At 39.9% G+C, this 27,009-nt stretch overlaps 1 protein-coding gene across 2 annotated transcripts in view; it reads left to right on the top strand.

Annotated features, from left to right (window-relative positions):
- The first annotated feature begins 2,495 nt into the window (after positions 1–2,495).
- nfic (nuclear factor I/C) overlaps positions 2,496–27,009 on the top strand; it is a 38,489-nt gene continuing 13,975 nt past the window's right edge. Inside the window, exons 1-8 of one of the 2 annotated variants that reach the window (XM_085375392.1) lie at positions 2,496–2,717; positions 15,616–15,786; positions 16,202–16,378; positions 18,505–18,688; positions 19,759–19,833; positions 20,248–20,322; positions 21,373–21,505; positions 24,535–24,656. In XM_085375392.1, the coding sequence (XP_085231518.1) occupies positions 2,496–2,717; positions 15,616–15,786; positions 16,202–16,378; positions 18,505–18,688; positions 19,759–19,833; positions 20,248–20,322; positions 21,373–21,505; positions 24,535–24,656 (1,159 nt within the window). Of the gene's footprint in view, positions 2,718–5,182; positions 5,622–15,615; positions 15,787–16,201; positions 16,379–18,504; positions 18,689–19,758; positions 19,834–20,247; positions 20,323–21,372; positions 21,506–24,534; positions 24,657–27,009 lie in introns of those variants that run through there. The other variant, XM_085375393.1, reaches the window with a different exon arrangement.

Consider the following 27,009-nt stretch of genomic DNA (forward strand, 5'->3'; position numbering starts at 1 on the left):
GCTGCATAGAACTCTGAGTCCTATACATAAGCTGTCTGTTTCCTTCTTGTAATGTACACAACAGTCTGGCCATTAGAGTAGCCAATAATTACTGGTCATATACCCCATGTAATAAATATATATATATATCTACAAGTCTGCACGGTTTAAAATGTTACGACATTTTAACCTTCATTCCTCAGCCTTACTCTAACCCATGTATGCATGAAGTGTGGGAGAAAACCAGAGAACACACATAGGCATGGGGAGAACATACAAACTCCACACAGAAAGGCCTCAGTCAGCCAGAGGATTCAAATCCAACACACTGGCTTCTTCAAAAATTTGCCCTGCTGTTGATTCAAATGATTGCTTGGGATTATCTTTAGTTGCCACTATCTGAGCTCACCTTGTGTCATATGGTTTGGAGATGGAACTAATGCTGTTTCACTCTCTCTGAGTGATGGGTTTCATGGTGTTCATTTGTGCTGGGTTATGATGATGATGGATACGTTTCGCATCTGACCCTGGGTCCCTGTATTTAACTTCTGTTCATACCTAAACTTGTTAGTTGCATTTTGTTTTAACAACTTATTTGCCTCACTTCACTTCCTCTCCATCTCCTTTCTTTCTTTTCTTTACTGATAACACAGTTTGCTTCCCTGACGAGTCGCATTGTCAGTCACCTAGATAAAATATATTAGTTGTGTTGTAAAAGGTCAGCCTAAACAGTTTTCTCTCATTTGTAAGGAGCAAAAATATTATCAGAGAGCCAGTCACCCAGCCAATTTGTGTTGGGCAATTTATTTATGATACCACTTACTCAAATAAAAAACTGCAAACCACAAACCAACTTTTCATTGCAGGCTTCCAAGGTCACCTCCCAGCCCACGTTTTGTGCTTAGAGGTAGCTTCATAAAGATAAAACCTTTAGAGATCCAAGTTTTAAGGGTTACGTTGTAACAGGGAACCTGGAAGAAGAACCCGAATGCTGACGAAACAGGCCACATGATGTGGCATGATGTGCATGACACATTTCTAATTTTCCTGACCATTTAGAGCACCTTACACAAGAAGCCAGACTAATTGGTAACAAATTAACCTAACATGCATTCCTTTGGACTGTGGGAGGAAACCAGAGGAAACTGGAGAAAACCCATGCGGACACAGGAAGAGCCTAAGAGGGCTAGGATCCACAACTGTTCTGCAAACCAGCAAAATGTCTCTTTAAAGGCAGTTACATGCCTCTAAGTTTATTTATGTAAATTCATGTATCCATCACATAATACATATTTGGATAATTATTAAAGAATGTAAAAGAAACATTAATTCATGTGTGCAACAAATGTGTTGTAAACTTGAGAAATATGCATGTTAGTGGAAGTTTAGCATTAGTGCTTTCTATGATAAATTGCATTCATGACTGAATGAATGAGCTGAAATCATTATGCATTCTTTAAAAAAGAATACATGAAAGATGCTTTGAATTAATAATAAAGATAAAAGGAATACTTTATTCATCCCACTTTGGGAAATGCTTTGGTTTTGCTGTTAGTGGTTATTCAGTTCACACAGACTGCTTAATGTGAAGTTATAGATTGATTATTAATGACTGGTCCGTATTGTTGCTCATCCAGAAAGGCACACTGTCGGGACCCAGATGGGAAATCTGACATCTGGTGACCAGCAGCAGATCTATCAGTACTTTGATGCTTTCTATATGTATATCTCCTCAGTCTACATACAGATTCCACAAAGTAACACGTTACTATGTGCATTATTACTAATTTATTATTTTTAGTGAATGCTAAACAAAGCCAAACATTAACAGGAATAAAATATGGCACGTTGTACCAAAAGATTCCGATTTTTTTTTTGGTTTTTTTTTTGCGTTTTTTAGTACCGGCAATAGATTGACTGAATCCATAGAGGTCAAAACATAAGATACCATGCCACAGACACGAGAGCCTTGTCTGATCACAGTTAAATCTTCACAAGCTTACATTGTTACCACTGTTTATGTAGTTTAATTGGAACTGTCGAACAGCAGGAACAGCAGATGGATTCATTAATTGTTCAGCTTTTAATTTAATAATAAAATCACAGCTCTGGTCTCAAAACACTGCATTTCACTTTATGGAGTGTATCCCAAGGAAAAAACTAAGACAAATGAAGCTCAAACCTTGGCAGAAAGTGAATATTTAGACTTTATAAAGCAAAGGATTTCTGACTACTGTAGATGAAGGCTCACCCTTAATTCTCTCTAAGGACTGAATCTGCTCATCTACGATCTTAGAAAAAGGGTGAAGAGACATGAACACAAAGCAGTCAAACAAAGTGAGAAAGGAAAAAGTGAAAAAAAAAAAACTAAAGGAAGGAATAAAACGTTTCACAGTATCAGGAAGAAGAGCTAATATGAGGAAGACAGAAGCGAGGAGAACGCTGAACAGAAGACAGGTGGAAGGTTAATGTAACACTGGTCTGTTCTGCCGCAGCCTTCCAGGCGGTGTGTGTGTATGTGTATGTGTGCGTGCGCGCGCGCGTGTGGTGGGGGGTTATTGCCGTGGAGCCCGAAGCTTGACGCGGGACGTTTCTGGTCTCGAGCACCGCGGTTATACTCCAGCTGGCACGCGCACAATGGTAGACATGAATATGGAATGGTAACGAACGACAGCGCGAGATGGGCAGGCACTGATATCAGCTTTAACTTTCCCCGGTGGCGGCTCAGCTTCGACATGGTAGGACAAAACCTGTTCCGGTACAACAATGTAGCAGTGTGTCCCTTCCAACCCTTCCCACTGGTGTGCTGTTTCGTGTTTTCCGAAAAAGACGCAATGCGAGGAGTTGACTGAGTAACGCAGGCTACGCAGCTGAAAGTGGAGCAGAAAGCGGTGCGATAGTTCCGTCCTAATGTCAGCAAGCCTGCGTCTGTATTTCTCATTTTTTCTTTTAGTTTGTTTCAGCATTTGAACACGGTCCGATCCCTGGCGTTTTCCTGGAGAGATTCTGCCCGCTAAATCACATTCAAAATATGGCAAAATAAATTGTCCTGCGCATGACAACAAATATACACGCAGTCAAAACATAAGTGGGAACAAGGTTGAACTGTCAGGGCCCATCCTTAAATTCGGCACACATATGATACACGTTAAAGCCCACCCTTCAATAAAATCTTAACTTTGCCTGTCGGGTTGCCCTTTTATCCAGCTGACGTTTTCCATCAAACGCTGAGTGCAAGGCGGAAGCCAGCAGCAATTACGATTATGAAAGTGGAAATTTCGTTGCCGTAAAGCTCTTTCTGAGTATTTTATGCGCACCGAATTTGCCAAAAATGTATTTAGACACGAAATGATTTCATGTTACACACGGAATGTTAGTTAGGCCAGCGATAAAACAAAAACTATTTTAACTGTTGTAATTTTGAATGAAGTTTTGAACGTGGCGTATTAGCGTTACACAAGCTTCTTCCCACAGGCTATGGGTTCCGGGCCCTGACTTCGACCGATTAAGCGGAAAATATGCCCTGCTGTGTGCGTATCAGGTGTGGAGTAGGGGGTGAAAGTTGTTGAGCTAGGGGCTTTGTTGAAGCGCGTGCAGCAGCAGGCCCTCCGCCACCGCTCCACTCGTCACGCGGGACGGTGGAAGGCCAAGTTGAAGTTCAGCTCAAGCCTCCTCCTCCGCCTCCTCCTCTCGGCTGTGGATGTGTGGATGTTTCTGGGCATTTGTGTTAGTCAGCAGAAAATGGCCGCAGTTAGAGCCAGCGGGCTGAGTTAGAATGACAGGCCGACAGAGGGCCTCCTGCCCCGGCTTACAGCCCAGTCAGAGAGCTGCCTGAAAGAGGGAGAAAAAATACAGTTAGTGGAGGCAGTCCTCCTGAACCACATCAGTTGGAAACACTCAAAGAGTCATGTTCAACTTGCAAAGTGAGCAAACATCCGAGAATCCGCTCAAGAGTAGAAAAGAGTCAGATGCTGCCCCTCATCAGTCCCTCTAAATGCGGTACATGACCCAGAGGAATGTCTGCCTGAGGAAAAGCTTTAGCCTATTCAACCGACTGAGATGGCATGCCCCTGCTCACACAGTACACGACTCTTGTGTCTTGGGACTTTATGTGAAGGTATTCACATCTTGTAAATCCAGTGTTGAAAACGACTACTGTAAACTGTGTACCACACGAATAAAACCAGTCCTTATGAGCTAACTATATTTAAATATCAAAAGTAAGTATTCTGAGTAGAAAAGGAAGTACATGCGTGTTATACAAATATATCATGAAAGTACAAATGTATGATTATAGGCTATAAGTGGAACTTATTGTTGGTTGAATGTGTATATAAAACATTTGTAAATACCCTGACTTATAATTATGACTATCAATACAATTCAATATAAAGTACTTAGTAATTGCAGGAAATATGGGATACAGTTTAATTGTAGGCACAACAATGCTATCACATGCCATTCTCTTGCATGCCAGCTCTGCCACCATTATTGTGTCTCATTGTGGAAAAATGGACAATAACATTGTAATGTGCTTTGTTTAACCACTAAGGTTAAAAGGTGCTATGTGCAGACCAGTGCAACATTTAAAGCCGAATGGAACAGAAATAGGTTTATCTACCCTGAGAGTACTCAGTCTTGCTGCCACAGTTTGGAAAGTTTGGTCAACAGTCACCTTAGAGGGTCAAGTGAAGCCAAACAAACTTATTCTGAGTAATCACTTTTACTGTGATGAAATATTTCCAAGTGTCCACAGGACAGAATGACTCACATGGTTTGAGAAGCAGGAAAATACTGTGAAACACATGCTGTGCCTGTTGATGATATTGCTGAACACCTATTAAGGTGATGGGGTACGTTGCAGAAGGTTCTGGGTGCACGTGGTTGGATTACTAACACATTAATAGGACACTTATCGGTGTTGGTGTCTCTAATTGACCATTTGCCTGTATATCGCGGAACCATTGTGCCGATTTGTGGATGAGATATCCAATTATAATATAAACCTTGGTCAGGTTTTTAATGCTTCCCATTTCACTAGAATGCAGTCGGTCAGGACTTTGAACACCTTGAATCCATGATTTTTAAGACTGCAGGACGGAGGTGCAGCTGTTATTGAGATAAAGTGCTGTGCGCGTTATAGGGCAGCTGGGCAGTGAGAGCGCAGCTGCAGCTTTAAGCTCATAGTTTGGGATGGGCTGAATTCACAACGTCATTTCAGCGCTCTGTCTTTTATTCTTCGCCCCCTCATCTCCTTCCCTCTCTAAATGACACAACTCCCATGTTCCGTTAAACCTCTGGCCATATTTTCCGAACAACTTTCTTTCCCCCCCCCCGCGGGACATTTTTCCGGGGCCGAAACTTTTCTGGCGTGTGATCGTTTCTGGAGTTGACACAGCAGTCGTTCGCTCTCATATGTGGATTCTTTGGAAAAGCCCATTTTAACAGCCCAGGAAATGCAGCGTTTTCTCCCGCCCAGAGGGATCGCTGCTTAACTGAATCCCGACATGGAAGAACATACAGATATCTCCAAAAACAAATAAGTACGCTATGAGGATTTAAATGTTTATGTTAACGCACAGCCTGCTGTGATTCAGCTCCATCTCGTCAAAATGATGTTTTCGTCCCTCTCGCTGTCTCAGGTAAAACTACACCACAGTTGTTACACTTCAGCTGTTAAAGGAAAGCTTTCCCACTTTGAAAGGAAGCTTTAGTCTAGACAGCCTTTGTTGATTTGACAGTCCTGGTTATATGTGCCCTAACTCTGTTTGGTGACTGACATCTTCAATCAAACAGTGTCGCAATATAAATTCGTGCTTGATCAAAAGCAGGCACATATGCGAAGGCTGAAACAAATCCTGCAGACTGCAGCAAACCTGCTGATCAGGGGCTGGAATTAACATGGAGTTTGTAGCTGGAATGCATTGAAGTTACTGGTTAACAGACTTCAGTTTCTCTACAGTAACTTTTTGAGATTTGTCTGCCTACATGTACTTGTGTGTGCATCTGCAAGTGTGTATCTGTGTTCAAGTGTTTTCCCAGTATCTGTGGACAAGAGTAGTTTACATATCAGTGGTGTCATTTCTGGAAAAAACCCCTTTTTAACAACAAAGTTAAAAAATTGTATTTTAATTGCTGCTTCCTGATTCTTAGTGTTTTCCATATTTTTCACATTTGCATCTTCCAGATTATCAAAGATAACTTGAGTAAATACACAATGGATTTTTTAAACAAGGATTTCATTTATTAAACAAACAGAGTTATCCTAATCTATCTGGGTTTGTGTGAAAGACAAATTGTGTCCTAAATCTAACTGGTTGTGGCACCTTTTGAAGCAATGAGTGCGAAGGTTTTTCAGTATGAACGTCCTGTTTAAACTCCCAAAGCATCGTAATCAGGTTTGATTCTGGACTTTGACTAGACAACTTCAAAACCTTCATTTTTTTCATCTTTTTTGAGCTGTTCACAGGTGGGCTTGTTGATGTGTTTTGGATTATTCTCCTGCTGCAAAACCCAAACACAGTTGAGCTTCAGCGCACAAACCTACACCATGTCTGACCACGGTATGATGTTGTTTTTATGAAATGCCGTGTTAGTTTTATGGCAGATGTAATAGGAATCAAACTTTCCCTGAAGTTCAGCATTTGTCCCATCAGTCCACAGAATATTTACCCAAAGGTCTTGGAGATCAGCAGGATGTTTTTTGTGGTTTTTTTCCATGTTCAATCTTTAGAAATGGCTTTGCAACTCTTTCTAGACTATTAGATGTCAAGGACTTCGTTTCCCATCTGTTTGTTTAGATTGTGCCATGATGTGTTGGTATTTGAGCTCTTTTAGCCTACTACACTTTTTCAGAAAGGTTCTATTTAAGTGACTTATTGATTCAGCAGGTCTGGAAGAATCAGCCCTGAGTGTGGTTAGTGAAATTGAACTTAGCTTTCCGAAAAAAGAAAAAAAAAATTAAAAGATTAATCACAGATAACCTCAGTTAAGGTCAGGTTTCGTGATAAGAAATGTAAGTAAGAAAGAGACTTGACAAAAATGGCATGGAAGAGTTTCAAGGGGAAATCCACTGCTGACCAAAAAGAGCACAAAGACTCATCTCACATTTGACAAAAACCTTGATGATCCCCAAGACCTTTGGAAAACTATTTGGCATAAAACTAACAGCCTTTCATAAAAAGAACCTCATATCAGCACAAGCCTGTTGGTATGGTGATGGTAGTATTATGGCCTTTGGTTGCTTTGCTGCTTGCTGCAGTTGATGAAACCGCAAATTCTGCTCTCTACCAGAAATCCATGAAGGAGAATGTCTGGCCAGTAGTTCAAGCCTTAAAACTCAGGTTAGTTCACTTCTGAATGCTGCCACAACCACTTACTAGGTTTAGGGGGCAATTACTTTTTTGTATAGCACAGGTTTGGATAACTTTTTTGTTTAATAAATGAAAATTTTTATGTACTCAGGTTATCTTTGTCTAATATTCAAATTTGTTTGATGATGTGAAATATGTGACTGTGACAAATATGCAAAAACAAAAGGAATCAGGAAGGATTGTGATACTTTTTTACATAGCATCTTTCTAGTTTTACTGACCAGTCAATGCACTCTACAAACGCAGGAGGTTTTTTTAACTCTTCAAAAATGCTATATTTCCATAAAGCTGCACTGTCTAATGCTGCCTGCTATGTGTGGAAATCAGACAGAGATTCAGTTTTATTTTATTTACATAGCACTAAAAACAGTGCTATGTACTAAATGTACTTAGTATTGCCAGGTAAAGATCCTACAAAAGTAAAGAGAAAACACCAACAGTAACACAACCCCCTATGAACAAGCACTTAGTGAAAGTGGGAAGAAAAATCTCCCTTTTAAGAGTAAGAAACTACTGCCAGAACCCTGCTCAGGGAAGAGCAGCCAACTGCCATGGCCGGTTGGAAGGGGAAGAAGACAGGACAAAAGATACAGTGTGGAAGAGATCCAGAGATTAATAATGACTAATGATTAAATACAAAGTGGCTTAAAAACGAATAGTGCGTGTCAAAAGAAGAAGAAACACTCAGTGCATCATGGCAACACACCCAGTATCCCTAACTATATGCTTTAACAAAAAGGAAAGTTTTAAGCCTAATCTTACAAGTATAGAGGTTATCTGAGGGTCCTCGAAGCTGAAGGCTCTGCCTCCCATTCTACTTTTAAATACTCTAGGAACCACAAGTAAGCCTGCAGTCCGAGAGTGAAGTGCTCTCAAATCAAATCAAATCAAATCAAATCAAATCACTTTTATTGTCACATCACATGTGCAGGCACACTGGCACAGCACATGCGAGTGAAATTCTTGTGTGCGAGCCCCACAAGCAACAGAGATGTGCAAACACAACAACACAAACGAGCAAAATACAAGAATGGCCAACCTGAAACTAATAAATATATGTGCAATATATAATAGTGTATGCATTTCTGGATGTGTATACTAAATATTTTCCTACGTGTGTGTGTGTGTGTGTGTGTGTATACACATTTTTACAAATTAAATAGTAAAAAAAAAAAAAATAAATAATAATAATAATAAAATATATAAAATATACAGAGTTGAATATGTGCAAAACAAGTGGCATTTATATACAGTGTGGAGTGCATAATGTTGAAGTTCCAGTAGTGAAGCTGAGGTGTCTATGACGTGTTCAGCAGTCTGATGGCCTGATGGAAAAAGCTGTCTCTCAGTCTGCTGGTACGGGACCGGATGCTGCAGAACCTCCTTCCTGATGGAAGCAGTCTGAACAGTTTATGGCTGGGGTGACTGGAGTCCTTGATGATCCTCCCCGCTTTCCTCAGGCAGCGCTTCCTGTAGATGTCTTGGAGGGAGGGAAGCTCACCTCCAATTATCCGTTCAGAGCACCGCACTACTCGCTGGAGAGCTTTGCGGTTGTAGGCGGTGCTGTTGCCATACCAGGTGGTGATGCATCCAGTGAGGATGCTCTCAATGGCACAGTGATAGAAGGTCCTGAGGATGCGGGGGCTCATGCCGAATCTTTTCAGTCTCCTGAGAAAGAAGAGGCGCTGCTGCGCCTTCTTCACTGTTTTGTTTGTGTGTACTGACCACGTAAGATCCTCAGCCAGATGTACACCAAGGAACCGGAAGCTGCTCACTCTCTCCACAGCAGCGCCGTTGATGGTGATGGGGGTGTGTACTTCTCTGCACCTCCGGAAGTCCACTATCAACTCCTTTGTCTCTGCGACGTTGAGGGTGAGATGGTTGTCTTGACACCAGTGGGTCAGGGCGCTGACCTCCTCCCTGTAAGCCGTCTCATCACCGTTGGTGATAAGACCCACCACTGTAGTGTCGTCCGCAAACTTCACAATGATGTTGGAGCTGTTAGTGGCTGTGCAGTCGTAGGTGTAGAGTGAGTACAGGAGAGGGCTCAGTACACACCCCTGTGGAGCACCAGTGTTCAGTGTGATGGGGGATGAGGTGATGCTGCCCAGTCTGACCACCTGGCGTCTGTCAGACAGGAAGCTAAGGATCCAGCTGCAGAGGGAGCTGCTCAGTCCTAGATCCTGCAGTTTCCTGTCCAGCTTCGAGGGAACGATGGTATTGAATGCTGAGCTGTAATCTACAAACAGCATCCTCACATACGTGTCTCTCTTCTCCAGGTGTGACAGGGCAGTGTGTAGTGTCAGGGCTATGGCATCATCAGTGGACCTGTTGTGGCGGTATGCATGGGGTGATATGGTACTATGACGTCATTAAGATGAGATACAATCTAATTATTCAAGACCTTGTATATGAGGAGAATGATTTCAAATTTAATTTCAGATTTAACAGTAAAACTATGGAACAATGCAACTATTGGAGAAATATGAAGAAATACACAACTTTTCCAGCCTTATAATAACGAATTCCAATAATCCAGCCTCGGTAAGCATGTTTTTCAGTTTTATAGATAGTTTCAAGAATTTCTGAGATGACAGGAAGGTAGGAGATTAGCCTAGAGTTTGCCAAGGCAGCTGGGTTAAGTGATGGAATAAGTTTTTATAATTTTTTTAACTCATAATATGAATTCATTTTTATTTCTTGCAAACAGCCAACATTAAGTTAAATTATTACAATACATCATAAGCTGTTCAGTAGGGCTTACAACAAAATCATTTAGAAAACTGCAAATTCGTCATTCTAGGTTGTAGACAGCATAGTAGTGATGTCATCAATCATGCTACACATAAAATGGAAATTGTTAATTAAGCTCAGAGTATCCAACCCTGAAGGTAAAACATCCAAGGAAACTAACCCCATTTTTGTTTAGTCAACTAACTGCATCCAACTAACACAGTACATTTACATAAGAACATCATACCAACAGTCAAAGATGGTGGTGGTAGTGTGTCGGTCTGGGGTTGCTTTGCTTCTTCACGACTTAAACGACTTGCTGTACTTGATGAAACCGTAAATTCTGCTCTCTACAAGGAAATCTTGAAGGAACAGCCATTAGTTCAGGCCCTGATCGTCAAGCACAATTATGCAGCAGAACAATGATCCAAAACACACACACCAGCAAGTTCACTTCTAAGTTGCTCAAAAAGCAAAATGAAATGGAGTGAAAATAAAGTGGCCTAGTCAAAGTCCAGGCTTAAATCAGATTGAGATGGTATTAGCCTAAGCGGGCCTTTCGTACTGGAAAACCGTCTAATGTGCCTGAATTAAAACACTTGACCCACTCGTCTTTGCAGAAGAAGAGTGGGTCAAATTCTTCCATAGTGATGTGGAAGAGTTATTGCGAGTAATTGCAATGCTTATTTGCAGTTTTTGTTATCAAGGGTGACATAGCTAGTTATTAGGTTTAGTGGGTAATTATTATTATTTTGCATGGGGCCATGTAGGTTTACATAACTTTTGTTTTGTTTGTCAATTCAATAATAATTTTAAAACTGCCTTTCAAATTTAATATCCATCACATCAGAAACTCTGACTTGGATGTGTCATGGGCTTCCCACTGTCATCCATTGTAGTCAACCTTCACATGGAGGAAGTAGAAAGTAAAGCTCTTGGTTCTTTCAAAAGGACAGCACCAAGCCACTGCCCAAGAAGTTGAATCCTTCACTGCTCGCATCAACTCAGTGGATAAAAACATAAAGTTCACCAGGGAAGAGACAAAGGTCATAGTTTGCCATTTCTGGACTGTGCTGTGCGCAGAAGGGAAAGAAAAGAACACACATGTAAAGAAAGCTCTTAAAACATTTGGTTATCCTAAATGGACTTTCATCAAATCAGCAAAGATGAACTGGGAAGAAGGTCGCACACCAACTAGGGAGAATCAGAAGGACAAACAGAACAACATGGTCATCCCTTATGTAGCAGGTTTATCAGAGAAACTCAGGAGAATTTTCTACAAGCATGACCTCCTAAGCTACTTCATACAAAAACTGGTTCATCCTGAGGACAAAACTGCAGTACAGTGAGGAGAAACCAAACAGCCACTCCATACACGCATGGCAAAACATAGAAGGAGCCACCTTGGCAGGACAAGACTGAGCTTTACACCTGCATCTAAAGGTTAAAGGTCACTTATTCGAGGATGCCAATGTTCACATTTTGGATAGAGGAGACAGTCGGTTTGAAAGAGGAGTGAAAGAAGCCATCTCTGTCCACTGTGAACGACCATCCTTGAACAGAGGGGGTGGCTAAGGACACAAACTGTCTGCCACCTACAATCCAGTTTTGAGATCCCTTCTCAGGCGCCACTCACATCTCACAAGTTCTCACAATGGTTTCACCTGAAACCTCTGCTAATAATAACCCACACCCTTTTTGACACCTTGACTCATGTGATCAATAGTTGGTCTAATGACCCTCTTAAGGGAAACTCCCACTAGGTTTTAAATACCTGTGACTCGGCACCATTTGGTTTTAGAACTGAAGAAGCTTCTTAGATGGGAGGTGAAACGTCTTCAAGAAACTTAAAGTCCAGTCGCCATTCTTTCCAAACTCCTTAGATTACCATGACCTGGATGATTGAGAACTTACATGGACATGGAATAATGTAACTTTTGTCAAATTAATGTGAGCTTGAATGTGTCCAAAATCCCATGGACCTAACAATAAATTAGAATTTAATAATAGCAATAACTTTGCAACTTTGTGTTGTCTTTGAGCAAACTGGATTAACTACAGCAAACCATTTGGCTCGCTAGAAGACCATGTGAACCAACTGTGGTAGGAATGTAGGAAAGCCTTGGTATCAAGGTATCACTGAGAACTTTCACAGACATGATACCTTGGTATCAAGTCACTTTGCTATACAAAAAAGGCAAAAAAAGGATAAAATGATTTATACAAACTACAGTCAAGGTGAAATGTAGACTCAGTTATAAAAGTGCAAAAATATCTGCCTTATAGGCAAAGCAGGAGGCAGACAACAAAGACATTTTCTCTAAGTACTGAAGTAAATCAATTAAATCACAACACAGCTCTTTGTGAGCGCACAAAATCCTCAACATATTCCCTTTTTAAAAAAAATGTTTTGATTGGTGTCATGCTTTGAAATGAGCTGCACCAGATTAAATGACCTCTTTTTAGTTTCAAAGAGACATGCTGGTACTGTGCAAACTGTGCACATTAGGGTCAACTGCTTAGTGTTCTCCTCAGTCATGCTGGTTACTACGATTGGACTAAACTACTGTGAATTAGACAATTAAACTGAGCTTGCACTGCAGTAACTTATTGGCAGTGGTGGTGTTTAAGTCTTTTATGATCAAATTGTAGGAATTAATGTATCAGCAGAATTCAGCTGGGTGGACGCAGTGACCTTGCTGCCAGCCCTGGACCCCCAAGATCTGACCATATTGTTGATGCTGTATAGTTATAAAGGCCTAATACTCACTGAGTACTTGGTTGAGACGTTGCTGGCAAAGACACCAGTACGAAGTTTCTTGTAATTGGTCACCAGGTTTACAGACATCCTAGGAGGGATTTTAACTGACTCCACTTTATAGAATCTCTCTAAATCTTTCAGGTTTCTTGGCTGCTGCTTGGAAATTTGAAACTTCAGCTTCCTCCACAGATTTTCTATAGGACTGAGGTGTAGAGACAGGCTATGCCTGGCCGAGGTATGACTTTAGTGTGCTTCATCTTTAGCCTTTTGTGTGTTTTTGGTCATTGTCAAGACTGGTCCATGACCTTAACTGTTCTGGCTGAGGGAAGAAGGTTCTTGTCCGAAAATCTATAGTACATGGTCCTGTTCAAAGGTCTCTCCCACTGGTCTTCTCGTACTCTTAGCACAAAAATGGTTAGTGTTCCTCGGGTCATGCTTAGCATTTCTCTTCCTCTAAAAGTGGCGGGTCACGTTAAGGTCAGAAAGTTCGATTTTGGTTTTATCTGACTGCAGTGCTTTCTTCCATGCCTGATGATCATCCTCACCCATGAGGCCAGATCTTCCATGAAACTCCAAATTGAGTGATTTGATATTTTTTCAATTTTCAAAGAATTGCACCAGCAGCTGTCATCTTTTCACCACGTTTCTTGTAGCTCATTCCAGCCTTGTGCACATCAACAGTTTTCTTCCTGATGTCCTTTGACAGCCCTTGTCTTGCTCATAGTGGTGGATCGTTTGGAATGGAAGAAATTGATTCTGTGGACACGTGTGCTTTATTCACATAATGAGTTGAAACTAGGACTGTCTGTTATTGATACAAGGTCTTGAATAATCAGGCCTTATCTTATCTTAAAAACCTTATAGTACCGTATCACCCCTTTAGAGCACTTCTCTCATAGACTGAAGGCTTACTTGTTCCTAGAGTATTTAAAAGTAGAATGGGAGGCAGAGCCTTCAGCTTTCAGGCACCTCTTCTTTGGAACCAGCTCCCAGTTTGGATTTGGGAGACAGACACTATCTCTACTTTTAAGATCAGGCTTCAAACTTTCCTTTTTGCTAAATGATATAGTTCAGGTGACTCTTGAGTCCTCCCGTAGTTATGCTGCAATAGATGTAGGCTGCTGAGGGCTTCCATGAATAATTGAGTTTTTCTTCTTCAGTCACCTTTTTTTCACTCACTGTGTGTTCATACACCTCTCTGCATTTAATTATTAGTTATTAGTAATATCTGGCTCTCTTTCATCGCATGTTTTTGTCCTGTCTTCATCTGCTCACTGTCAGATCCCTGAGGCTGTTTCTGCTGAAGGTTTCTTCCTGTTTAAAGGGAGTTTTTCTTTCCCACAAGGAGCTTGTTGGGGGTTTTCTCTCTTTTTCTTGTATTATTGTAGGGTCGTTATCTTACAGTATAAAGCACTTTGAGGCAAGTGTTGTTGTTATTTGGCGCTATATAAGTAAAATTTAATTGACTGCATGTGGCACACAGACAATCTTTGTCTGGCTAGGTTGTAAGGGAAAAAATGCTTTTTTCACTCAATGATCTGAAACTCAATTTATAATTTTTATTTAACCTCCTAGGACCTGGCGTCCACATATGTGGACATTTGGGTTATTTAGACCAAAATACTCAATTTAGCTCTACAAGGGCCTGGTATCCACTTACGAGGACATTATACTGCTACTGTTCTATCGAAATTTTAAATGAATATCCTCATATGTGGCTCTCATTTCTCTTAGAAACAAAAATCAGGTAAAAAAAAAAATCTGGTAATTCTTTGTTTTTACATTCATCGGGCCCCAGTCAGCCCAAATATCAAAGAGAAATTTGGAATGAATGGCCACTTTTACCATTGTGTGCCTTCCAAGAGTTACATGGTTACCCCTACAAGTCTGTATTAGTTTAGAGTGAATCGCTTTGAAATGTGTAGATATGGAAAACATTGTTTTTCTAAGTATTTAAATTGAAGTGGAGCTATTATGCTTTTTCCTAAATTGCCATAAATACACTGTTACAATGACACACGGTGTCCCATTATTTTTATTCATTTTTATTTTTGTTAATTATTTTTATTCTGATTACATTCAAAACAGTGGAGCTGTTTCACACAAGTCTCATGCATGCTCTTTTTTGACCCTGTTTTTCCACTGTATCAAGATTTGGAACAGCTACATTGTTCCTGAAAACATCTATTTTTTTACCTTTAAAAAAACATAATTACTGCTCTCTGATACATTGAAAAGAAAGCAGTAAGGCTATTAAAGAAGAATCAGACCTATAGGCTTGGTCATCTGGTACTGGTACTGACATGACTTGAAGAGTGCAGTCTTCTACTGTGAAGTGTGCTGCTTGTGCTCTGGGATATTGCTGTAGGCTGACTGTTGCAATGTACCCAAATGCTACATTCTGTTAATGTGAAAGAGGATCTCTAAACGTTTTAATAGCACGTTTTATATGTCTGGATCTGATACACTTAATTTCTCAGAAAACCATATTCCTTATTTTTTCATATAAAATTAGCTTATATATCATAGAGACTGTTAGTATGTGCGTCTTATCCAGATGTGTAAAATGTCAGTGTTCTGTCTTGCTGCTGATGCACAAGTCAAATCTAAACAATGTAGGCAAAATATTCAAGAAGCAGATTCATTGTTAAGGGTTTCGTTACCAGTATATCGTTAGTATCCAAAGCTACATGTCCTACTCTTTGTGTTTGAGTTTTAGTGGTTTAGTTACTGATTGCTGAGTCTGTACTGTGTGTCTCTATCATCCAGGATGAGTTCCATCCGTTCATTGAGGCTCTGCTACCCCAGGTTCGTGCCTTTGCCTACACGTGGTTTAACCTCCAGGCCAGGAAAAGGAAGTACTTCAAAAAACACGAGAAGAGGATGACTAAAGAAGAAGAGAGAGCTGTCAAAGATGAACTACTTGGGGAGAAGGCAGAGGTGGTATAAGTATATTGGATAACTGAAATAAGCACTACTTTTTTTTATTTTAAAAAGTTTTTTTTTAACTTTTTAAATTCTAATAATTTTAATTCCAAATCACACAACAGTTGCCTCAAGGTGCTTTATATTGTAAGGTAAAGACCCTGCAATAACACAAAGAAAACAGAAAACAAAAATCACAACAATCAGACGACCCCCTATGAGCAAGCACTTACTGGTGACAGTGGGGAGTTTGGGGAGTTTTTAGGACACCCTGATAATAATGAATTACAGTAGTCTGATTTTTATATTTAGCAATCAATGTTTTATATCATACCCATATTATATTGCATCTTCCCCAATTACACTAAGAATATGCTAGAACAAAGCTGACTTGTTCAGTTAGAGTTTCTGTTTCTTATTCTGTTCCTAGGTGAAACAGAAGTGGGCCAGTCGTCTTTTGGCTAAGCTAAGAAAGGATATTAGACCTGAATGCAGGGAAGACTTTGTCCTATCAATCACCGGGAAGAAAGCTGCATGTTGTGTCATATCAAACCCTGACCAGAAAGGCAAAATGAGACGCATAGACTGTCTCCGACAAGCTGACAAGGTAAATTAAAAAGTTGGTTTGTATTTTCTTTTGGCTGGAGAGATAGAAATGCAGATAGTTTTTCTAACCCCAGACTAAAATTGCTGTCAAAGATGTGAAATATCAAGCAGTTTTTAATTAATTAAACTAACTCAGTCTAACTCAGACTAGCAGTGACATCAACTTTGGTAAGTTTATTTACCTACTGTTTGTACTTGTAGCCGGCTTGTTTCTGCCTGAACTGCACAATCGCTGCTGTGAGTGGGTTTAACAGCTGATTTTCCTTGTCTTATGAATGCTATTTTCCATGACTTTTTCATTAAAAAGGTTTTTGTGACAATGCAAGGTTGTATCAGGTTTTTGTTTTTCATGATTTTACATCAAACATGAGGCTAGCAAGAAAAATATATGAACTAACAAAAGTGACCTTCAGCAGAACCAGACTTAGACAGGGAGGTTTGTTTTATGTGTCTCTGTAAAGCACTTTGAATCACCTTGCTGTTGAATTGTGCTATATAAATAAACTTGCCTTGCCTAATTAAAGGAGGTCAAACAACTCACAGCAGCTGAAAATTGGTGGTTAAATATTATAACCTTTCTACTTTTTAAAGATTTCTGATTTTTAGTTAAGAAACTGTCTTATAAATATACCATCACCATACTGTCCGTGCCCCTGAACCCTCTGTTCCACCTCTCCCCGTACGTCCTTAAATTTAGTTACAGCTTTTTCTGTTTATTTTTATATTGTAATGAATTGTATCGCCCGTGTGTACACATTTATCTTTGTGATAGAATAGAATAGAATAGCATAGAATTCAACTTTATTGTCATTGCACATGCACAGGTACAGGGCAACGAAATGCAGTTTGCATCCATCCAGAAGTGCTTTAGTGATATAGATATATTACAATATATATTAGCAATAATATAGATATGTGAGTATATTACAGAAATGGGTCTATTATGGTATGTTATAATGTACACGGTATGAAGTATGTTGTGAATATTCTATAACTATAAGTATGTACAGGCTGTAGTGAGTACAAGCTATGAACAGGCTATGAACAGGATATAAATATGAAAAACTATACAGAATATGAAATAAATAACTTTACAGAAATCTGAGATATACAGCTATACAGAAATGGGAACTATGCAAGTTGTAAACAGTTGTAGGATTAAAAATTATCGAATGTACAGAATGATTATTTACACAGAGCTATACAGTAGTGCAGTTAAGATAAGTGAGATATAATTCCTACAGAGGCTATATAAAGTGCTAGTGGTTGTGAGTGGTGGTTCAGTCCATGTTATTATTGTGTGTTTGAGGGTACAGTTGTCCATTGTGATCATACAAAAGAGGGTTTTCAGGGAATACTGTTAAATGTACAGTTTTTATACCATATATCAGAACAAGATGTTTAGTGGGATTAAAGTGGTGGGTGGGTTCATTTCCATTTTCAAAGAAGCCAGTTGAGTCTAATAACAGATGAAGTCAGAGCAAGTCAATGTGTTAAAAAGTTAGATTGCCAGTTGTTGATCATCATTATTTTAATGGTTGGAAAAGCTAGTGAATTTTTTAGGCTCTGATCTTTAATTGTATTTGTGATCTTCCTGTTCAAACATTGCCTCAAAAAAAGGCCTGAAAGTGGGTTGATGGACCATTTTATATCTTGAAAAGTATTTGATATATGACGCTAAAATCAGAGACAGTCAAGCAAAATAGCGAATCAAAATCATAGCCTTTATGAAACTTGTAATACAATTTTAGTTAACCCTGAAGTTGGCTTAATAAAATTAGGAAATGCTAAATTTATAGCTAACTGTTTGCTTCATTGCCTGTGCCTGTATTGGTTCTCTCTGGGTATTATGGCTTCCTTACACAATCCAAAGACATGCTTGCAAGGTTAATTAGTGAATCTAAATTGGTTACAATTCTGAATCTGTTCGCCCTGTGATAAAATGGGGCTCTGTATGTACCCTGCCTGTCAGTCTCTGATAGTCCGTAACTCTGTGTCTTAAGCGGTCAAGGAAAAGGATGGATGCTTGGCCCATTCAGGGGACCAGTTTCACACTAAACATAGCAAAAGTGAGACTCATGTTTTTAGTCAGACATAAGTGGGGTTTTTTTGCTTTGTTTTTCCAAGGTGTGGAGATTAGACCTGGTGATGGTTATCCTTTTTAAAGGAATCCCACTGGAAAGCACAGATGGTGAACGGCTGGTGAAAGGAGGCCAGTGCTCCAATCCAGTCCTCTGTGTCCAGCCTCGACACATCTCTGTCTCTGTCAAGGAGCTCGACCTCTACCTTGCTTACTATGTGCAAGAGAGAGGTATGCACTACATACTACATACTTCAACATTGCTGTTCATGCTGACTTTCATGTATACATTTAGATATAGTAGACCTCTGGTAATATTAGATAAAATATGAGATTGCTACATGGTGACGATGCATCGTGCATCTTGTTGTAAAGAAGAAAAAAAAACTTCTTTCTTTCAAGATTCTCTGTTCTACATTTCTATTATATCAAAATTTGTTCTTATGATTTCAGGATATCCTGGAAAGTTTAACTTTCCTCACTTTAAAATGCCGTTCTGTATTCTCTATGTGTTAGTTTGGTATTAGTGTCAGAACAGTGTTCATCTGTTAGCCACAGATGTCGAATAATTTGTGTTAAATGCAAACACACGTTAATCATTGTCAGAACCTGTACTGGTGTGAAATTTAACATTAGTCCCCAAATGGGAAAAAAAACCCTTAAATTAACATTTAACATTAAATAGATATGTTCTGCAAGTCTTAAGAGACTTTTTTATGTTGTACTATAATTTAGGACAAATGCTGCACTTTCTAATGTTAAGAAAATAATTATGATAATTGAGTTAGAATAAATTAAAGATTTAATGTATGAATAACAATGCAAAATGGTGACTTTCATTAATAAACAGGTTATAAAAGGTGGATGGTGATCACATGCCTGTTTGCCTGGTGTATTTGAATAAAACTGTTGTGTTGCTAAATAGAAAATGAACATGAGTGATCTTATTTAACACATTGAACAAATCAAGAAAATCTGCCATGAAAATGGTTTTCAGTCACAAAATATGCAGTTAGTATGTTAAAATATGCCCTCTGCTGGTTTTGGATGAGCATGTCAGTTAAGAACAAACAAACAAACAACAAAAAACAATATGCAATACATATCCATTCTGTGTTTTTACTGCATCTTTAAACTTTTTTGAGGATGGAGCTAACAATATTTAAATATGCTTGTTCTTATATTTTCCTATAAGAAAGAATATATTGGCTGACCTACTTTGCTTGTTGAAATTGCTGAAATCTTGTTCTGTTCTCTGCCTCATCCACAAACACTGTCTCACTCTCGCTCTCTCCTTTCAGAGGCCGAGCAGAGCAGCAGTCCCAGTCGCACTGGTGTGGGTTCTGATCAGGAGGACAGTCGAACTGCCACCATGGGTAATGTAAAGTATATTTCTTTATTTTTCTTTAATCTGTTTACATATCTCTATATGTCTCTATCAGGTAATATGATCAGATAAAATAAATATCTTGTACATAAACAGTCTAATTTGCTAGAGCATGGGTTGACTTCTTAGACACAAAGTAACAACAAAGACTGCAGTATTCTGAGCTGTGCCTTGTATTTACAAGTTTTAAATGCTGTTATTAATATTTATTACAAGCGGAAACATGGACCTGTATAAATTAAGAAAACTACCCAATCTATCAGTTATATTTTTGCTTTGGACTGCAAAGACCAAATAAGCTATTTAGGCAATTAAACATCAAGATCCAAAGTGTAATTATATAAATACTACCTTAGTTTATCTATTTTCTTAGTGTGTAACTGCTGCTGTTTTATTTTTGCAGATGGTCCAGAGTTCCAGGAGAGTTTTGTAACATCAGGAGTTTTTAGTGTTACTGAGCTTATTCAGGTCTCGAGAAGTAAGCCTGCTTTACCATTATGTTTACCTTTACACAGCTACGCTACCTTTGGCAGTGTTCTTACAGAGGCTAGTATTGTCATTGTAACACCAACCCTTCTTTAGCTCTGTCTTGACAGATTTGGTTTAAATATTTGAATTTGAAAAATGTTGAAGGGCATATTATTCTTGGACTAGTTTGAGAATATAAGAACAAAATGCAAGTGCAATTTCAAGTTGTTTTTATGATGTCAATTGAGGCAGCAGTGCAGTTTATTAATCAGAAGGTTGGTGGTTTGAACCCTGACTGCTCCAGTCTGTATACCAAATGTCCTTGGGCAAGGTACTGAACCCCAGGTTGCTTTCTGATGCATTCCTCAGAGTGTGAATGTTCAATAGGAAGCACTTATATGTAGAAGGGTGAGTGAGATATGCTGTATGAAGTGCTTTGAGTGCTCAAGTAAAGTAGAAAAGCACAGCATTTCTAATTTGTTGGCCTTATTTTTTGGTAAGATATGGTAACAACAGGATATCCATATCCGATTTTCACCCTCATTTAGCTGTTTATAGCGCCTTTGTCTCCTGGGGGTGGAGAACATGTCATGGTGGAGTACATCAATCCTATCAGGATAGTTTGATCTCAGGATAAAAGTGGACCCACAGAACAACTCAAGTCATTTCCTCTAAATTGAATTTCTAAACATATGGAATCAAACCACACTGTCTCTTTTATTAACCATGTAAAATATTCAAACAGAAAACATTTACAGCCTTTTGTTTTGTTTTGTTTTTATTCGTGACCTTTAAAAGTAAACTGATCTGGTATGACTGGTGATCTGAACTAAGTGGGGGAGGCCATAGCAAAATCTTAAGTGTTGACTGTGAAAGTCAGTGAATTACATGTACATGATTAACAAAGCTTTCCTTGCTGCTTTGTGAGTAGATATAATGAAATCTAGATAGGAAATTAAAGACTAGTCAATTAGCACAGTATTGGGCTTTGCCACACACTTTGTGTACCTGATATTCTGTTTTAAGTGCGTAACTCATAATCTGTCTTTTTCCCATGTAGCTCCCGTTGTAACAGGAGTAGGGCCTGGTTTCTCTGTGGGGGAGCTCCAGGGTCATCTGGCCTATGATCTCAACCAGTCTGTTAACCAGCCAGTCAGTCTCAGACGATCACTGGCCAGCACCTCATCCAGCGGGTATTTTTACACACACACACACACACACACACACACACACACACACACACACACACACACACACACACACACACACACACACACACACACTAGTTTTCATGTCTTACTGAGCACATCTAATTGACATAATGCTTTCCCTAGCCGCTTGCCCTAACCATGAAAAATGAATGCCTAAACATAATTGTAACACTGATACTTAAACCACATTTTGAGCCTCAAAAATGTCTTCAAACCTGCGGGTTTGCATTTTGTCCCCATAAGGGACTGTACAATTTTCTGTCCTCACAAAGATGCCTAAACATGCACACACAAACAGGGTTGTAAATGGAGACTTCAATTTCTGGTGAATGTTCAAGCACATAAAAGGCAAAATGCAAGTGCACATTAAAATATAGGAGAACGAAAACAAATACATAGAAAGATAATAAAGGGACAACCAGGAGGCCTGTACTCTGAGAGCATAAGATGGGTCTATGCCTAAAGCTGCTCAGTCAGATTTTTTGACATATAAAGGATGATGCCTATATACTGCACATATACTGTACTGTACTGTACATTTATGTATGCCTGCAGGTAAGGCTGGGCACTGAAAGCCGACTGAAAATTTTCAGAAATATTATCAAAAAGATTGGACCGACTTGCTGAAATATAAGTCTTTTCAACTTTAAAAACTTTTGAATAGAAGGTGGCTGATAAATATTTAGAGCAATTGCACTTCTGCAAGGTAGAGGTTTACACTTACACTGTAAAAGTGTAAGTGATGACAAGTGATGTGTGAGAGTTGTAGGTTTTTGAGGTTTACCTTTTTAATTCTTTGGAAAAAAGATGGAAGTAGGGAATCCATTTGTCCAATAATCCTGTCTATTTTAAAACGGATTCACTGGGAAGGATGAGCAGCCAAGAAATGGTACAGAGACTCATCCCCTGACTGCAGTTACTGTAGGCTCTGATGTCTGTTTGCAGTAAGATTCATGTAAACAGTGCTGTGAGGTATGGCAGGATACCCCTGAGAAAAATACCTCAGTGATCATCTTGTTTAGCCCACTGCTGCTTTAGTTTCCCTGTCCTTGTTTAACCTTTCTAACACTTCAGCCTTTGTTTTATTGGAGAGCACAGTTTTCTGAATTGCTCATTTAAATCACATTTAATAGGATAAAGTAGCTTTAAGAATTTATTCAAGCAAAAGTCTCTTTCTTTAAGGCCGTGTTTTGCTCTTTGCTCTCTTACTATTTTCTTACTTTTTTCACTGTAGGTACAGAAACACCTTTAGTCATTGACCCCAATACAAAAATAAACTTTCTATAGTACATTTGTGCCAAAAATAAGATAAAGCTCAGACAAGCCTGTATCTGTGCTGAAGGGTTAATGTTAGGCAGTAATAAATGAGCAACTACCACAGGAAAGACTGGCAGAATTTCTTCTTTGTCACAGTGAAGAATTAGTCAGCTTTTCATTCAGTCGGCCTGGTAAACACACGTCTGTGGCAAACTTTTGATTTCCCCGGCCATATCACACACACATATCTGCACAATTTGCAAGTTTGCTCACTTACAAAGAAGGATTGGAAGAAAATGCTGCAGTCAGATGAAACCAGATTTGACCTCTTTGACATCAGCTCCGCCCGCCATGTTTGGAGGCAGAAAAAGGTTGAATGTGACTCAAAGAACATCATCCGCACAATCAAACACAGAGTTGGAAACATCATAGTTTGGCCTGTTTTTCTGCTAAAGATGATTTCACAATAAAATCTTGGATGAGAACCTCCTTCTCTCAGCCAGGATGTTGATGAGATGAAGCACATTAAGGTGGTGAAAGCTAAAGCTTCCAGTTTCTAAGCAACAGCCAAGAAACCTAAAGGATTTAGAGAGAGTGTGTGAAGAGGAGTAGGCCGAAATCCCTCCTGAGATGTGTGTAAACCTGGTAACCAAATACAAGAAACTTCTTCCTGCATGTAGCAGTAAGAAGTAGCTCAGGAGGTATCTCCTGATAAGACAGTTGGTGCTTCGATCCCTGACTCACCCCAGTGGGCATGCCAAATGTCCTTGGACAAAGTTGCTCTTGCATCCATCGGAGCATGAATGTGTGTGAACGTTAGTTAGTAAGCACTTAAAAGCATAGAAGAAAGTGCTTGTACGATTGGGTGAATGTAGCATTTTGTATAAAGCGCTCTGAGTGCTCTGGAAGAGTAGACACGTGCTATATAAGAATCAGACAATTTACCATTCTTGCTGGTTTACTCATCCACTAAGTACTAAGTCATGTTGTTCTTGAGAATCAAATACTTTTTTCACAATGACGTGAAAATCCGTTCAGAACTTTTATTTAATGTGTTTTCCTGTTTGACGTTCTGTCGCTCTCCATCAGAACAAAACTGTCATAAAAACGAGAAACCGTTCATTTCTTTCTAAGTGGGCAGACTTGCAAATTCAGCAGGAGATGAAAGAATGTGTCCAGTTGAATGTTTTTATTCACTAGGCATCTTAAGTTTGCAACAAGTATTCATTGGAAAATCAATTGCACTTAGGAGGAACATTAAGTGTGCAGTGTGTTATTGTGCGGACTAAAATCAGTATATGGTTGGAAAAGTAAGAAACACCACTTATTCTTTACAGAATTTATCTGACATGATAACAGTACACAATAGTTTACAGAAATGTTTTTTTGATTCTTGCCCTTTTTTGGCTTTATTTAATAATATTAATAATATTTAATAGTGACAGTTGAGACTGACAGGAAAGCAGAGAGAGAGGGGGGGGGGAAGACATGCAGCAAAGGCCAGAAAGGCCCAGAAATGGTTAAATGAAAATGGGCTGCCAGGGTTGGATTGTAAATGATTTGGGTCTCTGAATGAAACGGGAAACAGTAATGCTGCTAAAAAGCAAGTTGACTTCAGCCCACACACAGGTCCTTATGGCCTCACAGTAATCTTACCTTATGCATTTTAACACTGGACTATGCTTGATCTCCTCACATGGTGCTCAGTGAAACCAGGATCCTAAATGTGTGAGCATCTCTCTATGTGTCTTCAGGAGTAAACGTCATAAGTCTGGCTCTATAGAGGAAGAGGCTGATAGTCCAGGTGGGGAGTATTACCATTCACCTTCCTCACCAGCCAGCAGCTCCAGGAACTGGACTGATGACATGGAAGGAGGTAAGACTACCATATCGACTTTCCTATTTACAGTCATGCTGCTGAACAGATTAGGGCCAGGTTTACTAATACATTGCACCATCACAAACGGGTTTTTGGCATTTAAAAAAATATTGTTGGTAATTATGAAGAGAGCACAGTGACATAATTGAATGCAAGAGGCGGGATTTTTATGCGACTGACTATGTTGTATATCTATTTCTGTGAGGAGAATATTTAAATCAAGTATGTAAACCAATGTACTAACATTTGTGTTAGTACATTTGTGCAATTTACTGCTAATTCATCAAAACTAACAACTAAATCTATTAACTAAAACTAACCTATTTGGGTATTGTGCTCAGATGCTAATTTGCCCTGTTTATTAAATCTGGCCCTAAAGCTTGTGATGCACTTATTTGGATTATTATATTTAAGATTAGCATGTAGGAAAATCCTGTTATTCACCAAAACGATACTAGCTAGTCAGTAGTATAATTAAATAATAATGAATTCATATATTTTATCAGTATTTTTATCAAGAGGCAGGGTCATGAACAGATTCTGGACAGTTGTTATGCATAAGAATAGGATTTGCTTAGGCAGCCTGTATCAGCTGCTGGCTCAGCAGATACCTTCTATACATTGCAATGAAGGGCGCGCTGCATCACTGACTACAAGAAGGACAACACAGTCAGTGTTCAGCCCACTGCATCTCTTGCAGACGAGCTTAACAACTTCTATGCTCGTTTTGACGCAGACAACAGATCTGTTGTCTGCGTCAGAATCCTCTACCCTCAGGAGGACAGTGAGGCTGCAACTTTAACTCTGAAAACAGAAGCTGTGAGATGGACCTTTAAAAAGGTCAATCCTTACAAAGCTCCGGGACCGGACGGCATCCCAGGCCGGCTACTCAGAGTGTGTGCAGACGAGCTGGCAGAGGTGTTCACCAACATCTTCAACCTCTCCCTGAGGCAGTCAGTGGTCCCCACGTCCCTCAAAGCATCCACCATCATTCCCGTTCCCAAAAAATCAGTGGTCTCCTGTCTGAATGACTACCGTCCTGTTGCACTGACATCCGTCATCATGAAGTGCCTGGAGCGGCTGGTCAAAAGTCACATCTGCTCCTTCCTCCCTGACACACTGGACCCTTTTCAGTTTGCCTATCAGACAAACAGAGCCACAGAGGATGCCATCGCCCTGGCAACGCACACCACCCTCACTCACCTGGAGAAAGGGAATACATATGCAAGGATGCTCTTCATCGACTACAGCTCGGCATTTCACACCATCATCCCCTCAAAACTTGCCACGAAGCTCGTCGACCTTGGGCTGGGAACACCGATCTGCAGATGGATTCTAAGCTTCCTCACAAACAGGCCCCAGGTGGTGAAAGTTGGTAAGCACACCTCCTCATCACTCATCCTAAACACAGGTACGCCACAGGGTTGTGTGCTTAGCCCCCTCCTATATTTCCTGTTCACACACGACTGTGTTGCTAAACACGACTCCAACATCATCATCAAGTTTGCGGATGACACAACCATCATCGGCCTCATCACAGACAATGATGAGACGGCCTATAGAGAGGAGGTGATGGCACTGTACGAGTGGTGTCTGGAAAATAACCTGACTCTCAACATCAGCAAAACTAGAGAGATGATAGTGGACTACCGGAAACAACCAGTCAGAGAACACCAGCCCAGCCACATCAACGGTGTCAAGGTCGAAAGGGTCAGAAGCTTCAAGTTCCTTGGAGTCAACATCACAGAGGACTTCTCCTGGACCCTTCACACAGACACTGCTATCAGGAAAGCTCGCCAGCGGCTTTATTTCCTGAGGAGGCTGAGGAAGTTTGGCATGAACGCCAACATCACCTCAAATTTTTACAGGTGTGCAATTGAGAGCTTGCTGACGAGCTGCATCACAGTTTGGTACGGAAGCTGCTCTGCCAGCAGCCGTAAATCACTACAGAGGGTTGTGAAGGCAGCAGAGCACATCACTGGCACGAGGCTTCCTGCCATTCAGGACATTTATCTCCAGCGATGCCTCCGTAAAGCACACAGCATCATCAAGGACCACAGCCACCCAGCACATCAGCTGTTCTCCTTGTTACCATCTGGCAGACGTTACAGGAGTCTGTCTGCTCGGACTACAAGACTTAAAAACAGTTTTTACCACCAAGCCATACGACACCTCAACCACAACACTTAAACACATACAACACAGTCCACAGGACGCACTCAGAAGCTACCTGCAGCTTCACAAGTACTCTGTTTAATCTGCACTGGTCACTCCACTTTATTGTTATTGCTATTTATATTTAAAAAGTACAATACTGTAATTTTCTGCTGCTCATTCCTGTACAATATCC

Source organism: Diplotaxodon limnothrissa, linkage group LG17 (genome assembly GCF_057381915.1).
Source record: "Diplotaxodon limnothrissa isolate DT_005_m linkage group LG17, D_limnothrissa_male_GT1.1, whole genome shotgun sequence".
NCBI lineage: Eukaryota > Metazoa > Chordata > Actinopteri > Cichliformes > Cichlidae > Diplotaxodon > Diplotaxodon limnothrissa.